This window comes from Terrapene carolina, unplaced genomic scaffold (assembly GCF_002925995.2).
Source record: "Terrapene carolina triunguis isolate 2854851 unplaced genomic scaffold, T_m_triunguis-2.0 Scaffold58, whole genome shotgun sequence".
NCBI classification, from domain to species: Eukaryota; Metazoa; Chordata; order Testudines; family Emydidae; genus Terrapene; species Terrapene triunguis.
This window is the reverse complement of record NW_020664409.1, coordinates 77,235,891-77,254,012: the sequence shown is the minus strand read 5'-3', so window position 1 is coordinate 77,254,012 and position 18,122 is coordinate 77,235,891. Positions and strand designations below refer to the sequence as shown.

General features: G+C 38.9%; 1 protein-coding gene across 1 annotated transcript in view; it reads right to left on the bottom strand.

Annotated features, from left to right (window-relative positions):
* The window catches only part of VPS13B (vacuolar protein sorting 13 homolog B), a 953,533-nt gene that overhangs the window by 227,726 nt on the left and 707,685 nt on the right, over window positions 1-18,122 (bottom strand). The window contains exon 33 of the mRNA XM_026663381.1: window positions 2,612-3,314. Within this exon, the coding sequence (XP_026519166.1) occupies window positions 2,612-3,314 (703 nt within the window). The remainder of the gene's footprint in view (window positions 1-2,611; window positions 3,315-18,122) is intronic.

Genomic DNA, 18,122 nt, shown 5'->3' with positions numbered 1-18,122 from the left:
ACTCCCACGCCTATCCAACCGCTGCCTGTTCCCTGACTGCCCCCCCCCGAACCTCAAACCCATCTAACCCTCCCTGTCCCTCTCCACACCCCTGCCCCCTGACAGGCCACCCCCAGAACCCCTGACCCATCCAACCCTCCCCCTGCTCCCTGTCCCCTGACTGCCCCAATCCCTCTCCACACCCCTGCCCCCTGACAGGCCACCCCCAGAACCCCTGACCCATCCAACCCGCCCCCTGCTCCCTGTCCCCTGACTGCCCCAATCCCTCTTCACACCCCTGCCCCCTGACAGGTCCCCCCAGAACCCCCACCCCATCCAACCCTCCTGCTCCCTGTTTCTTGACTCGCCCCCAGCGCGGGGGAGGGAGCGGGGCTGGCCAATCAGGGCCGGCTGCCATGGGCAGGGGGATGTAGCGGCACAAACAGCTCCCGCTCCCGTTTTGCTACCGGCGTGCTGAAGCTGCAGGGGAGGGAGGGGGAAGCGGGGGAGGGGCTTTTGCTGCCGGAGCGGCCCCAAGTGAGCGGCTCAATCCGGCGCGGCTGCCCTGTCAGCCGCTTTTGGGTCTTTAGATAGCCGTCCGGGGGGAAATCCCGGACATTTTTAGCTTTTTACAAATTCCCCCCGGACGGCTATTTAAAGACCCAAAAGCCGGACATGTCCGGGGAAACTCGGACGGATGGTAACCCTAGTAGAGGGCAGAATTGTAATGCCACTCACAGTAAGAACGTAAGATTAGCCATAATGGGTCAGACCAATGGTCCATCTAGCCCAGTATCCTGTCTTCTGACAGTGGCCGATACCAGATGCTTCAGAGGGAATGAACAGAACAAGCAATTTATCAAGTGGTCCAGTCCCAGCATCTGGCAGTCAGAGGTTTAGGGATATCCAGAGCATGGGGTTGCATCCCTGACCATCTTTACTAATAGCCATGGATGGACCTATTCTCCATGAACTTATCTAATTTATTTTTTAACCCCGTCATATTTTTAGTCTTCACAACATCCTCTGGCAACGAGCTCCACAGGTTGACTGTGCATAAAGAAAAACTTCCTTATGTTTGTTTTAAACCTGATGCCTATTAATTTCATTGGGTAACCCCTGGTTCTTGTGTTATGTGAAGAGGTGAATAACACTTCCTTATTCACCTTCTCCATATCATTCATGATTTTATAGACCTCTGTCATATCCCCTCTTAGTCGTCTCTTTTCCAAACTGAAAAGTCCCAGTCTGATTAATCTCTCCTCGTATGGAAGCTGTTCCATACCCATAATCATTTTTGTTGCCCTTCTCTGTACTTTTTCCAATTCTAACATATCTTTTTTGGGGGATGTGGCAACCAGAACTGTATGCAGTATTCAATGTGTGGACATACCATGGATTTATATAGTGGCTATATGATATTTTCTGTCTTATTTTCTCTCCCTTTCCTAACGGTTCATAGGCAGACAAATAAATTTTCAATCAAAAAAGTGAATTTTCATTGTTATAAATACTTCACATGAAATACAGCAAATATTACATCTACAGAAAAGCCAAGAATTGACCGCCTTCATCTAGGGAAAGGAAACTCTCATAATACCTTACTGCTTAGTTAAGGAAGAGCCTAAAATATATTATTTCCTAAGTTAGCATTTATTAGGGTTATCCAAAAAATTCTGATACAGATAGGAATTTGGTGAATTATGTCTGAAATTCTGCTATTTAGCTTAGGGGAAATAATTTTTCAAATACCTGTGTGAAGTCGAATACTTAAGAGGAAGCATTGTACCCACCCTATACCACGACTGGATTAGTCACTTCTATTCCATCTTTGGTGATTATGTCTGACAGTGGTTCATCATTGATTCAGGAGGAGAAGAAATTATGAGAATGATCTGCTCCTTCTTCATCCCTCCCCCATGGCAGGTGCTACTTCTTTCCTCTTCCTTACAGTGAGTTGAAGTCAAACCTTCCCACCACCAATCCCCATCTCGAGTTTTAAAGACCCTGCTGGGGAGGTGGTATGTAGTAGATAGGTATGTCATGAAGTTGCTGATTTGCAATTTAAATAGTTCTTTATAAAAAGTTTGCTAAAAGGTTTCTCAATTTAATGATTTTACACATTTTGCTCTGTTTTATTTGACACTATTAAGACATCATTTAGAAGACTACTGTAATTTTTTTTTACAGTTTATGATCAAAATACCATGTGTTTCTGAAAGTATTGCTTCTAATTTTAGCAGAGGAGTAATATTGGAAAATATAATGGTTTTCAGCCATGAAAATACCCTTTATGAAAGAAACTTGACTTACAACTCATTGCTTATCATATTGGTTCAGAAACTCCTGATACATTACAGTACCATGACAGCCCCTATTATTTTTCTGGCCTGAGAAAACAATATTGAATAAAATAAGAACTGGGCTCTTGCAGGTTAAACCTTAATTCATTTCAATCATCTTCTATTCTTAAATTTGGTTCAAGTATGGAATATAAACTTTACTTTTTTTTTTTAATTAATATGTCTTGTCTAGTCTATCAGCTATTTTCTGTTTGATCATCCCTGAAACTTTGAGGAAGCCTGATTGTTATGGCAGTTGTGAATACCCTCCTGACTTTAAATGGTCTTACCTGTACACGTGTAGTCTGAGGTTACTCCTCTAAGCACGGCATCAAACACTGATATTTCCACCCTCTGCTTTCTGTGGTGACAGCTCAAGAGTACAGAAGGCTGGGATACAACAAGGTGCAGAAAAGGTTCTAACCGGAGGTCACCAGTTCCTCTGCGACCAGGCTGTCGAACAATAGTTATACCAAGGGCTTGTCGAGCAGATGACCTTGTGGAAGCATGAAGACTTTCTAGTGACAGCAGACCTGTTTTTCTCCCACTGGGCAAAGAATTGTTACTGTTCAAGAGATCATCTGCTGTTACTGATGAAATACGTGCCTGACTGAGCTTTCTGGTGTCTTGGCTACCATGTGAATCTGTTTCTGGAAGGTTTAATGAACTTTTGCTTATCTTCTCACCATCCTTCTGATCTTGCAATGATTTAGATTTAGCTAAAGGAGTACACGAGTAAGACATCAAGGAGATCCGGCTTGCTGTAATAAAAATGTCAAAGGGAATGAAGTTCAGGTTCTTCACAATGGAAGACTGTCGGGAAGGACGTGCAATGCGATGTTGGCTGGTGCCACTATGTTGTTCTATTTGAACTATTCTGATTTTAACGCTGTCACTGCCAATGCCACTGTCTTGGGCACCACTGTAACGTGAAGAAGTTTCAACTGTTCCTCCATCAGATAGATCCATTTTTTTCTGTTCTTGTTTGGAAACCTGTGAAGGAAAATATTATATTATCTTATTATATCCATATCCCAAGTATTTCCATTTCAGTGGCAGCAAACAATTACTATTTAAACATGATTTCAAAAAATGGAATTATAAAAAACCTGCCAAGTTAACTTTTAACAGAGTAATCACTCATGAAAGCACAGCAGGTGTCCGTTCCGAAGAAATGATGACTCACATCTGATGAAGTGCCAAAGGAATATGTGAAGGGAAAAAAATTGAATAATGATTTCTAGGCTCAAACTACATTTTTTCAACTAATTCTTTATAGTCTAAAGAATCTAAAAGAAATACATGACTTAAAACAAAATTTGAAACAATATTATATTTGACAATTAGAAAAAGGTTGACAATCAGAATTTCCTCCACGTTTTGTGTGTTAAAACTTAAAAAAATTCCCTTGCTTTAGCATGTTTACACAAAATAAAAAAGTACTAATTAATTTCAAATTCATAAAAAAGACTAAATGGAAATTGTAAGATATAAATACTGTGTTGTAGGACTTGAAAGAATGTTTTCTTAGTCACGCAAGTACCAGCTGCATTATATAAAACAATGTGGCTTACTGCTCAGGTAAATGGCAGCGACTTATAAAGCCTGCCACTATGGTGGTATAAGTGGTATATTTACTCACTGCAGTTTTATGCATTTGGCTATGACTTCACAGGCTCTCATCAAATAGAAATGTTTAGATAGACATCACTGCTTAGAGCAACACTTAAAAAAGACAGATTTTAGCTGCTGTCACAGCGAATACTACTAATCAAGAGTTAGATTGTGCCTTTAAGGCAGAGCCCTCAGCAGGGGGCACTGTAGATGTGCACCACCCAAGCAGAAGTCCCAAAGAGCCGTTGCTCCTGAGGCAAAGTTTAAATCCTCTGAGAAGGGTGGGGAGAACAACCATAGCTGCAAATATACTCTTTTATAAGGTGTAGAGTGTACTCCCTAACAACAACAATAATGATGATGCAGAGCCAGCTCCATTGACTGGTTGGAAGTGAAGTAGTGACATGAGCTCACCCTATCCTGCTCCTTTGAGGAGCACAGAGTCACTGCCTACACTAGTCACAAGCTCCTCTGGGTACAGAGAGTGGAATGTCTCTGGCCCCTGCCCTCGAACCTGTTGCAAGGTGATGTCTCCTTGTTACACCTTCTCCTTATACTTTGTGTACCCATGAAGGGACAAACACAACCTGACCCCAAATATACAATATCTTCCATTAGAAAAAATATAATTGCGAATTACATGTACTTACAATATTATCCACAATACAACGTAATGAGAGTGAAGGGCATTGAAGTACTGGATTTTTTTCTCCTTAATCTTTCTACTGTATAACATACTAAGAAATTGGTTTCTTTTGTTTTGGTTTGGATTTTTAAGAATAGCTGAGGGGTTTTATTGGAATTCCTTTATATCATGCTTTTTTTTTAAATCAAAGGGAACAAAAGCAAAGATTTCCTTAAAAATGCAAATATACTAGACAAAAGTATTACCATGGAAATCCTAAACAGAACCAATAACTAGCTGAGATTTTCTTTGAAAAAGTTTTTGTCAGCTCTGGTTACAAACTTTACAGCTTCACTCATATACATATTTTTCAAATCACCAATAACAATCCTTGTGGCTGATTTCTATGACAGACTCATATCACTGGCTCATAAATATGATATCACTTCTAAGGTAGCCTTTACAAAAATAACTTACTAGAAGCAGCCTTAATGAATCATTGGACTATGAGCAAGGAATTCCTCAGCCAGTGACTCAATCTGATACTGTGCCAAGTCAATTAACCTTTCTACCTCAGTCTCCTCATCTGTAAACTGGCAATAATATTTACCTATCCTAGATCCTGTGATGATGGGTGCTTTAGAAATGCCAGGTGAAGTTCCATTATGTGGGTGTGTTTGTCTCTCTCACCAACAGAAGTTGGTCCAATAAAAGATATTACCTCTCCTATCTTGTCTCTCTAATACCCTGGGACCAACATGGCTACAACATCTCTACATGGACAGAAGAGGCAGTTGTGGAGAAACCCTGCAATAGCACTTCATGGTTGGCACTCTCCACAGCACAGTGGAGGGGCATTTGGGCCACCAACAACTGTATTGATGCCATGGTCAAAACAGGAGCATAGCAGCTCCAAACAGGTCCATAGCCACCTGTTTAGCCCTGTGAAGAGAGGCATCAGGTAACCGTGGATGGAGGCTGCAGACTTCTCTTGTGCAGCCACTGTGGTTTGCTATTCTTCTGCTATTTGCAGCAGAATCATGACAGTTCCCCCATGTTTATGATGAGCTGGATTTGGCCATAAGAAATGAAAATGCAATTTTAGTTAGTGAAGGATAATCTATTTTACAAATGAAAAAACTTTTTACAAGTACTTCCAGTTTGCAAATTAATAAATTTTCTTAAGTTTTTATAGGTTTCGTTTGATTGATTACTTTTCTTCTTCTTCTTTTCATTTAAAAAAAAGTAAATTTAATATTTGTTAAATGTACTGACCTGGACAAAACACCTGCAGGAGGATAAGAGGGTAGCTCTTCCTCTACTCCCAGTTGGTCTTTGGCCTTTTTGCTAAGACTACCAATACGGGTGCTAATTAGTCCCAACTGTGGAGTTTCTTGTGATGTGGATATTTGACTAATAGAAACATTACTGAGTCTACCAAATCAATTCACATATGTCACCGAACAGCAGTCAGATGGTAACTTCTTCTGATCCATACCAAGCAGTGAGGAACATGAACTAATGACCCAAAGGTGAAAGGTATTGTATCACACTACCTATCGGTCACACCACCTAGCTACATACTGAAATTCTGATATTTACATTTTCTTATATTCCTGTTATAAAGACTGGAACAAACAAGTAATAATTTGCAACACAGTTCCTCAGTTTTATTATATGATTTTTGAGTACAAAACCAAAGTAGCAGGAGTATCACTGGAACTTTGCATATCAGTCTCTTATAGAACTCTTGGCCAGTTACTCAGTTAAGTTTTGCAGTTAATTTTAAAGTATGCCTGATAATAAAACTGGGCATCAATTAAATACTCCTTTAAAAGGGCGGCGGTGGGGGACTCCCAATGGAAAAACTCAAAAGAGATGTTTTGCTTTGTTATGGAATAAATGGGCCAATACTTTAAAGACGTCAAAAACAGCAAAATCAGCTTGCTGTTAGCAAATGTAATGGTAACATTTATCATTGGGCTGTATTATATCAGTTCTCTTACTCTTTACATAACCCATTTAAAATGAACAATAAAAGTTTTCTTTAATTAGCTACTGGTGTGCATTAACATGATCATGATTAAACCATAAAAACCAACTGTACATTACTCTGGTCCCCTATCCCATATGTTTTAAATTATTTACTTGAAAATGTACTTTGAGTCCCTTTTAAAAGTTCGACCTTCTGCTTTCAGAGAATTAAATGCATATTACTGTAGTGGAGAAGATAATGTTTCAGACCTCCAGGCATATATTAAACACACTGGCAGCACATTAGACAAAATGCTTTACTTATTAGATACTTCCTATTCTAAACAGTGTCATCAAAGGCTAAAAACAAAATCCATATAAAAGCTGCACAATGCTTCCACACAGAATCTGTGCCAAAATCCCTGTACTTTCCAACTAATGAGGAAAGGATGTGTACTCTTAACATATGAATGTAAGATTTTCCAAGCATTCACTTTAGGAAACAGGACTATTGATTCCACATGGCTTATGTTAAATGAAACTGTATTGGTACAATAACCTTTAAGATATCTGGCATGATAACTGTAATTAAACAGTATTCAAAGGAATAAAACAAAAGGGAATTTGGTTCCACAATGGCTAATTAAAATAAAATGAAAAAACACAGCATGTCATCTATCAAGATAAATTGTTATTGTTTAAGAACTATTTAAATACTGTTAAAATATACTTTTAGATAAAATCTGAAAGGACTGGAAAAATATTTGTGGCTTAAAAATGGATAGTTTGGCGAAGAAAAAAGTTTAGGACTCTGAAATTTTATGCTGAGAAAATAGCTTTAAAGCTTTGAGCATAACCAGATGGTACTTAAATCAGAGGAATTCTACAGTCTCACTGTCAGAATGAGTTGCAATATGAAAAAGTTTTCAATAGCTAGAAAAACATGTCAAGTTGATAGTTTACTTCTTAGATGACTTCAATGCATTTTCCCATCCTTTCACAGTTATATAGCTTATCAATACTAGCCACCAAGGAAAAGGTGTTGAAAGCTACACTAGTAGCTAGGGAACTGTGGCTAATTCTTCCTTTTCATGTGTTGAGATAGGTAACTTTACTAGCTTAACCCCTTAAGTTCAATAAGGCATAGAGTGAGTGTGAGTGTATATATATATAGTGTGTATATATATAGTGAAGAGGTATGATATTAGCATGTACTCATGAACACGCACTGTGAAGTGCATCATAAAATCCAATGTAAATAAATAGAATCGCCTTTTCAAATTACAATATTGAGTAAGCAGTTTGTTTATGGTCTAGGACAGACTAAATCTGGTAACTTTTCTTATTTATTTATTTATTTGTGGCCAATTTTGATAAGTTTATATATGAGAGATTTTTGCTAAAAGACAGATCCTTCAGAACTCAACTTTTTAAAGGGGAGCAAATTAAACTATCCAGATAAACTTTGAAAATGGTAGTTTAGATCTATAATTAATATATTTTTCAAAGGGAAAATAGTTTAAAACAAGTGACGACTTCATTGTTGTATTGACTGTGTTTTCATTTTCTTGGTTCTTCAATCATTTTGATCAGCAACATGTGTCTATATATAGAATGGTCGCACTTAAAAAGTTCCTACCTGTTTGAAAGATATGATTGGTTCTACTAGTAGTCCCTACTTTAACTACAGAGAATAACAGTTCAATGATAGAATAATTTTAAGCAAAATAATCTTTTGAAAGGCTCTAATGTACATCTGCATATTTTTTCCAGTTTCTAATATTAATTATGGTTACATAACGGCACTATTGAAGTAATATTTCCAGCTTACAACAGTCATTCCCTAACTCTGATCAAAATAGTTTCAGCCAATCATGAGATCATTCTTCACATCATATAAATTACGGAAAAAGTCACAAGTGTGAAACCACAGAATCAAAGTGCCAATCACATCTGGTACATCATTGTGACATCTGACCTAATTTTATTGCTCTTGCTAAAAAGTAGTAGTATTTTCATGGAAATAAACATCTTGTCTATCCTATAAAAGCAAATACAGAAAGAGAATTAGTTCCATTTTTTTTTATATTGTCCTTAAACTAGAATTACAGAGAAAAAATATTGTGGTTTCATTTCAACTTTTTTTTTTTTTTTTTTAAGTCCTTCATCTATCAAAGCATCTTAAGCCAAACAGATGCAAACCTATTTGACTACCATCATTGTAGTTTAAAGATCCTTTCTTTGTTAACTACAGTTTACCACATTGTTCTTATGAACATAACAATTAAAACTAATTACTTGTTTTGCTTTAAAAACTATTTATACAAATGAACACAGATTATAATTCTGACAATTATGAAAACTTTTTTTTCCAATCTGACATATAAACTCCCATGAGTAACGTTAAGAAACACACATTTTTGAACTATAATTTTAAAATTATGTCACTGTTTTGTATTTGCAGTTTGCTGAATTTTAAACTAAGGCTTCAATTCTGCAATTGATCTTGGCAGGCAGCCTGTGCCTGCATGGATCCAATTCCAAGATGAGGATCTAGGTCATTTGAGTACAGATGTAGAGTCAAAAATCCAATTTATCTCTCATTTGAAGAAGCTGTTTTCACCAGAGCTTGCTACAAAGCAAAGGCTATTTTAAAAGTTAATTTCACTGAGCATAATATTATATATGATTTCATATAATAACTCCTAATCGGAATGCAACTGAAGTTTTCACAATACTAGAGTAATTATGCAAAAGAGCATAACTAATTATATACATCATTGCATTACTGATAGGATGGTAAGAAGTACTATAGTTTCAGCTTCCTCCTTAATGAAATAATTTTTCCAGCTCTTTGAAGTTCAAATAAGAGGCTACTGTCTGTTAAATATCAGTTCAAATATTTATATATGAAAGCTGTGCTAAATGTTCCAGCTGTAATGTGGTTATAGCCAAATATGGAAATTCCTACTAACCCAGGTAGAATGAATAGTTTTCTTCTTAATATAGACAGCATGTTTACTATACTATATGAAGACTCTATCGAGACTTGTACAAGCCTCTTTTTAGAGATGTATACTTTCAATTAAAGAAAAAGTAATTCCAGGATGAAACCTGGCATACAGGTCTTAGTCCAAGCGCAATGTATATTTAAAATTCTAAATAAAAAGTTTGGCCTTTTTTTGCATGTTTTTAACACTTTTTGTCTGAAATTAATTTCAGTTTTATTTTTGCTTCTTTGCTTTTTGTAAGAAAAGAATGGCTTAGGTTAAAACAATTACATATACTTGAACCTTAATCAAAATTGTTGTTTGTGTATGTGTGTTGTCAAAAGACCGAGGTTTAACTTTTGGTTTTTTAAAGGGCTGCTGTACATTCAACTTTACTACTTTTCAAAATGATGCAATCAAAGCTTTAACTCTTTTTTTTCATCATGGTTTCTGACACTTTCAGAGAGATCCTCTTGGTTTTAACAACTCACAAAGTTTTGCAATTGCATCAGTCTTAGTTTCAAGCCTCTTTCATATATATTTCCATTAAGATGGAACTGGATGGAACTGAATAGTCCATTAGAGTTGAACTGATCTTACTGGAAACAACTGTGTCCCATCAAACTATCTGAAAGTGCTATTAAGCCTGGATTAACCATGAACCCAACAGCATATTTGATGATGTAACTGAACTGTGTAATTTAAAGTAATCTCTGTCCTGTAAGTGTTGCAATACTGAACTAACAGAGTTTTGCTATTTAAAAATCAGTGTTTTCTTGACCAACAGCATAACTACTGTATCAAAAAACTTCTCATTTGATCACAAACTTGGGAAAGGAAAATTTTTTTGATAAGGAAATACCAAATGTATCTCTTTAATGACATCTACAGATAAAAAGCATGAAAAGTAACTATCTGATAATACTTCCAATTAATAAACATTGAATGCACCGTGAGAAAAATGAAAAGATGCAGAACTAACTAAATAAATAAATTCAGACGCCCATTACCAGGACTATGATTGAGAGCAGGACTCATCGAAACTACAGAAAGAAAAGTCAGAGATTGTTTTTCCTGAACAAAATGATTACCACCAATGAAGTTAGCTTTTAGCATCAAATGTAATTAAATTACATAATGCATTAAATACAAGTAACTTTTAAGATGATTTTCACAAGACAAAAGTCTATTGACAGCCCCTTAACTGAAACTATGTGTACTGTTAGTGCAGTATCCCAAATATCACGTTACATATCAGTATCTCAAATGTATAAAAGTGCCTGTCCTAGGTTTTGGGCATCATACAATCAATTAAGAATATGACCAGAAATTTACTAGATCAAAGATGCCAATAAAGGCCTCCTGGCCGAAGCAAATAAACTCCGCCTGCCTCCTCCCGCCCCCAAAACCCTGGAAAAATAAATTAGCCTTATAGAATGCCCTGAAGACCAGAAAATCTGCACTATGTCAGACTAAGGAATGGGGGAAAATAATTCTAAAGTTAAGGACTCCTCAACTAGAAATGCCATGCAATCAACCCTGTCTCATTGAAATCAGAGAGCTGTTAGTTTTAACACTTCAGCTTTCATATATTCTTAGTGTTTAAGAAAGAATCATTAGATCATCTATTCTGACCTCCTGTATATCACAGGCCATTCAATCTTACCTAGTTACCCCTGTAGTGAGCCCAATAAATTGTGTTGATTAAGGGTAACTTATGTTTGGCTACAGCTTATCTTCCAGAAATGCATCCTGGGGAACTAAACCATACAAAGCAGTACTTGAACCCACAACCCTGAGATTAGAAGTCTTATGCTTTACCAACTGAATTAGTCAGCCATGGTTCTAGCTGCTGTAGCATCCTAAAAGGAGAGTGACTGTTTCCAAAGTAGCCAGGACCCAAACCATATAGAATTTTACATGATAAAAATCAACACCTTATACTTTTCAGGAAAATCAGTTGGCAGCCATTACAAAATAAGAGGAGAGTTGACATGTACTCCTGTATGAAACACAAGTTAATAAGCAACTCGCCACATTCTGCATTAGTTGTTATTTCCAAATAGTCTGAAGTTGTAGCCCCAAAGAGTGCATTGCAGCAATCCTACCTTTGGCTGACAAGGGCACGGATAAGAGTGGAGAAGTCTGTATCCAAAAGAAAAAGTCCCATCTTATTGCCAAGCCCAAATGATAAAAAGCACTCCTAGCAATTGCTATTACATGCGTACATGGAAGCAGCAAAGAATCCACAGACAGATTTCAGAACCTGAATAACAAATGACTCGCTCAGTCAGAAGAACTGCTATAATCTCAGCCATCTCTTTGAGTTGCTTCAAAGGACTATAGGCATTATCTCACTGCCTTTCAAAAGTGAGTTCTCCGGGCCAAAGCACAATTTCCCAAAACTACTGTCTGTATTCTCCCTGAAAAAATGGAGCAGAGCCATTCAACAGAAACTCTGAAACAAATCTGAATGGAAGCATTCACCTTTTGGGCTGAGTTTCATTGGTCTCTGTCCAAAGGCAAAGTGTGTATGCATAAAGACTAAGCACAATCTCTTCTGCCTTTCTGAGTTACAAGTGTCCCACCAATATATAAAATATACATCCCACCAATTATAAAAGTCTAGCTGGTCTTTTTTAGTGCGGTCCACACTATCAAAAGGTTTATGAAGCCCTGCCTTAAAGCCAGGGTTCCACAGATTCTGTAAGTCTGCTGCCTTGGAATTTGCCCTATAATACACTCCCTTCTGCAGAACAGTGCACCAGAATGTAAATTTGTATTTTGTAAAACAGTTATGATTTTAGCCCATATGGTTTCTAAAATAATCTTTAAAATGTGAAGCAAGAGGAAACCCCTGCAGTGTTGTCTACTTGAATCTGCAGACAGCCCCAATATTTTAGCAGTATCTCACGATCCCTACCTGCCTTCAAAGCTTCTTTAGATGACAAAAGCCATGACAGAGCCCTCTACTCAGTTGCCAAAACCTTCAACTTTCCCTCTGACAATTTCTATGATGCAGCTATCAGTTGTCAGTACAAACATCTTTGGCCTAAAGAAAACTGAAAATGTGGGGATAGCATAAAATGAATTAATGTAATAAAGTAAACAACATAGGGACTACTGTACTGATTGAATTATTTTTAGCTTTCATTCATTAAATATATATATATATATATTTTAAGTTTTAAAGAAACTGCTACAAAATGTCCAGTCTGCTGCACCAGAGTGCAGAAGAATCCAGGAACTCTGCTGGAGATTTAAGTGCAACTTGCTGAGGAATACCTGGAGTCTTGCTTATGCAGGAAGTGCAATACATTCAAGTTAACTTTCTGCATTTTATTATTATAGTAGTTGGGCCAAATTGATCCTTGGTGTAACTCCATTGATTTTGACGAACTTCCATCAGGGATCTGGGCACTCAGTCAAAGAGGCACCCAACCCAGACCAGCACTCAGATCCCTATGGAGAAAATTTTACACAAATGCCAGGGATCTAATAAATAGAAGGGCTAAAAAACAAACAGTCAATGTGCGATGTGCATTTACATGAGTGGAAATGGCTGATAACTAGACGGGATGCATATTAATGAAACAGCGGGAGATTTTCAAAGGCACAAAAGGCGGTTATGTCCCCATCTCTCATTGACTCTCATAGGCACACAACTCTCATGTGTGCTTTTGAATCTTTCCTATACAGTATCTATGTATTTTGTGAGTGTTATACCCCATCATCTGAGAAGCTGACTGGGAGATTGTCTTATGTCAATTGGGTCCCAGAGAACGGAAGGTACATGTTTCCAGTTGGCATGCCGGAAAGAGGTACACTTCACTGTGAAAACACATGCTGACTATGAGAAAGAGACCCAACCAAGGGAAATATACAGATAAGGGAAATATACAGATAAGATTTTTCATTGCCTTAAATATTTATTTTCCTTTTTATTTCTGAGGTAGATGAACTTTATGAGACTTTTAGATGGGACACAACGGGGAAGTTAAATGTTTAACATCCTTTTAGTTTTATAGGTGCTCTCTTTCACAACCTACATTCTATGAAATATCTTGTTTTAAAATACATTGAAAAGCGACTGCTTCAGTTTCTTTCTGGAAAAGGTACGGTATGAACTTTATCACTCTCTCATTGACAGAGGCAGGTGAAATTAGTGGGAGAGCGAATCATGAGTCAAGATTGAGGCTTCCATCTTGATTCATACAAGTTGACAAAGAGAAACCTGGGACTCTAGTGGGAGCAGAATGAAACAATTTGAAAGTAATAGGTAACATCACATCAGCACATGAGAAAGAGTTGCTAACATGAAAGAGTTATTAAGCAAATATACTAATAAGGCAGAAACATCCAAATCAAAGATTAGGGTGATATACTAACATAATTTATGGAAGAACAGGACCACAATACCTTATAGAAGACTCATTATCAGATAGAGAAGCCCTCCAATAAACAATGATGTGGGAGGAGGAGAAATAAGGAAGCAGGAGGAAGGGCAATACCACTTGAGATATAGTAAAAATATTAGAGATGCGTGAGTGGCCAATTATCCATAGATTTGAGATCATGATCTGAATTTGATTCACCTTATGTTAGTAATATCACATGTAAGACTTAGATCAGACCAGTATCACATTTATAATCTATGATTTCACCATATGATATAGTGCAGCATAACTGCACCAGAGCAGGACTAATCATAGAGATGTTCAAATGGCAATATTTTGCTGCTTCCTAATCCTCCCCACACTCATCAGAAAAACTTTGTAATGCCATTCCTGATCAGTATGACAGCTACCTCTACCATTTAAAGAGAAATCACAAACAACATTGGATTTGACCACGGTCTCTCACAGAAAAACCCACAAGAGTGGTGTTAAGAGGAAAAACTCCCTGTAAAGTTTTTTTCCTGAGGAAGTGTCCCAGATTGCATCATCATAATGAGGCCTGCCCTATTATGGAACAAGTCATGGGACACGCTCACATACCTTGTGGATCCAGGAGGATCAAAAGTGGGCCAAAGCCCTTTGCCTGGAGGTTCCACACTGGTTCTGTACCTCCCATTACAGCACAGTTCCATTGGAATTGTGCTTCAGGGGCTTCTGCAGTCAATGGAAGCCTTAGGAACCCAGTGGAAATAAATGTATTACAGTTTGGGGCTGTATTATCTTTTTAGTCTAATACAAGGGTGGGCAAACTACGGCCCAGGGGCCGCATCCGGCCCTTCAGACGTTTTAATCCTTCAGACGTTTAATCGAGCTCCCGCTGCAGAGTGGGGTCGGGAGCTTGCCCCACTCTGCAGGGGCCGTGGCTCCCAGAAGCAGGGGCATGTCTCCACTCCAGCTCCTATGCGTAGGGGCAGCCAGGGGGCGTCACACGTTGCCCCTGCCCAAGCGCCACCCCCGCAGCTCCCATTGGCTGGGAACCATGGCCAATGGGAGCTGCAGGGGCGGCACCTGCGGACAGGGCAGTGAGCAGAGCCACCTGGCCGCGCCTCCAAGTAGGAGCCGGAGAGGGGACATGCCGCTGCTTCTGGGAGCTGCTTGAGGTAAGCGCCACCCAGAACTTGCACCCTTGACCCCCTCCCACGCCTCAACCCCGACCCACCCCAGAGCACTCTCCTGTCCTCCAAACCCCTTGGTCCCAGCCCAGAATACTCTCCTGAACCCCCAACCCCTCATCCCCATCCCCAGCCAGAGGCCTCTCCCCCTCCTCCCCCCGCACCCCAACCGCCTGCCCCAGCCTGGAGCCCCCTTCCGCACCCTGAACTCATTTTTGGCCCCACCCCAGAGCCCGCACCCACAGTCAGAGCCCTCACCCCCTCCTGCACCCAACCACCAATTTTGTGAGCATGTATGGCCCACCATACAATTTCCATACCCAGATGTGGCCCTTGGGCCAAAAACTTTGCCCACCCCTGGTCTAATATGTTCAGGTGTGTTGAAGGATAATGTTAACCTCCACTGGCACATACCCACACTTACCCCAGGCTCCCTACAGATCTTGCAAATGCATGCAATATCTTTGGGGACCATACTGTATTAAGTGTAGTATTATGTTTCATTGTGGGCTAAGGATTGTAAGCAACTCCGGGAAGGTGAGATGGGGTGTTGCCAATGCTCCACCAGGAACTAATAATAGTGAGGGGTGATTAAGGTGAATTATTCAGGTTGTAACCACCTCCAGAGAGATACCATCTCCAGGGAAGGCTTGCATGTACTGGTTCAAACTGGATTCTATACAGAACAGTTGACAAAGAAAGGGCTTTTGGCAAAGGCTGGGTTTAAATAGACTCAAGGCCTTCATTCTGGTCCAGCAAGAAGATCTGGACAGGACTTTTTATCCAAGAGAGGCCCCAACCCTTATGGAAGGGTTGGAAAGACTCTGAACTATTAGGGACCCATAAGACTGACGGGTGCCCTCTGGTATGGTTAGCATGTGTTTAAACCTTTTATTGTTTTTATTATGTTTTCTCTGTAATGATTTTATCCTGAGCACAGGCCTTTAGACAGACTGGCTTGCTGGGCATATCACAGTTTAAGGTAAGGGGCTGTGCAGCCTTAAACCCCCCGGTCAAAAGGGAGTGGGACAAGGATCCCTACCTAGAGAGGTGATAGCTGGAGATATGGACACTCTTGGAGCGGATCATGGAGGGGGCAGGGTACAGGTGCAGTTACTCCGAAACTGTGACATCCAGTACCACAGAACGTGAGGAATATGGTCACCAAGGCAGGAGACAGAGTCTTCTTCCATGCAAGAGGGTTGTGACTCATGCATGAATTTGCGGTACAACTGGATCCACTGGCATTAACCAGTGAAATACCTGACCAATAATCCTGTTTCTCAGACTGAAATCTCAAAACCAGTTTAACCAGGATGCCTTATTACAAAAGCTTATCACACTTTGTTAGTATCTGAGTTGCTCTGGCAGGTTGCTTGTCCCTTTGTCTGAGTTAATATTTGTCTAACTCTTTAACCTTGGTAAGAATGTTAAGTAGGGACTGCTCAACATCATCCATTTTTTCCTGTTAATAACTCTGTGGTTAGTAATAAGCACCTCTGATATTTAAGCCACTTCCAGTACCTAAATATGGATTTAGATGTCTGCCTTTGGTCAACTGAGTTTGGAAAGTTTAGCTCTAATAAAAATGAACTGGCACATTGTATAAACTGAAATAAATATATACAAATAAATATATTTCCAGATAATCAGAAGATCGTACTGTCACAGTAATGGAGCAAAAGTAATGAAGCAGTGGTTTGAGTACCTTTTCGCCCAGGGAACCTCAACAACCCCCTGCTGTGCCTAAGATCCCAGAGCTGGCCAGCAAACCCCAAAAGTGTATGTGGCTGGTCAGGGAGAGAACACTGTCAAGATCCCTGAATCAGCACATCCTGCATGGACTCCATCTCCAATTTAAAGTTCAAGCCTGCTAGAACTGCTGATTAGGGTGGAATTGCAAAATGTCTGCCTTCTCCCAGTGTCTGGAAATCCCCTTGCTACATATGCTGATACAATTTGTGCCCTGTGACTAAGCTGGGGGTTGGATGAAGGCCAAGAAATGCAATAAAAACAATGAGATTCTGACCTTTTCCAATATCTAAACAATGTTAATTATAACGGGACTTCAACTTAGTCTACATTTTGGAATTTTAATCCTAAACTACACATTTCCATTCACTGTTCGTTGAATTTACAATGCCAACAGCCTTTCCATTTGGTTTTTTATGTCTACTTTTGTGCACATGCACATTTGATTGAATTGTGGTATTCATATACAATTTGTAGCTTTCTCTCTGTGAAATGGGCTCTTCCCCATAAAGTGGCTATTTGGGGATTATATTACAGAGTTTTGTAAGTTTTTTTTTTCTTGCGCTATGTTGAAAAATAAAATTTCTGCTTAAAACAGTCTCACTTAGTAACAAAGTAAATGCTCAGCCTCTCTCCCAACACAAGAGTTATATCTAGGTTTCCACTGGAATTAAAATATTTGCTTATAGGAAATACCTAAAAAGTACAGTACAATCTAACTGAAAGATATATTACTGATGTTTTTGGAAATAAAATGAAATGATGAAGCAAAGCTTCCTAACAATGGAAAGACGTTAAGATGATGACTCAAGGCACTGGCAAGAAATTTATTTTGATAGTTAGTGTACCGCAAATAATCAAGGTTCACTTTATTTTCAGGAAACAAATTTACAAATTGGATGCCAAGTACTGGTAAAACCTAACAGGAAAATGATGCAAGTGTTGTTCAAGTATTCCAGCTCAGGGGTTTCATTGGCATTATCTAGACGTTACACTTTGGCACACTCTTCAATACTATCAAGCTACAAGCTTGCTCTAATTCTGAAATTTTATTAACAAAATAACCCAGTGGTTAAAATTATGCAAAAGATGAGTATCTAATATCATTTATGTTCCAAAAGAGTGAGCGATTCAAAAGCTTAAAATTATTGCATTAAAAACAGAACTGGACAGAAACTCACCATAACAACAGTCATGTATACATGAGCCAGCAAAACTTTATTTGCCTTCACCCAAATTACTGACAAGTGAATGTATCAAGGTAATGATGAAGACTT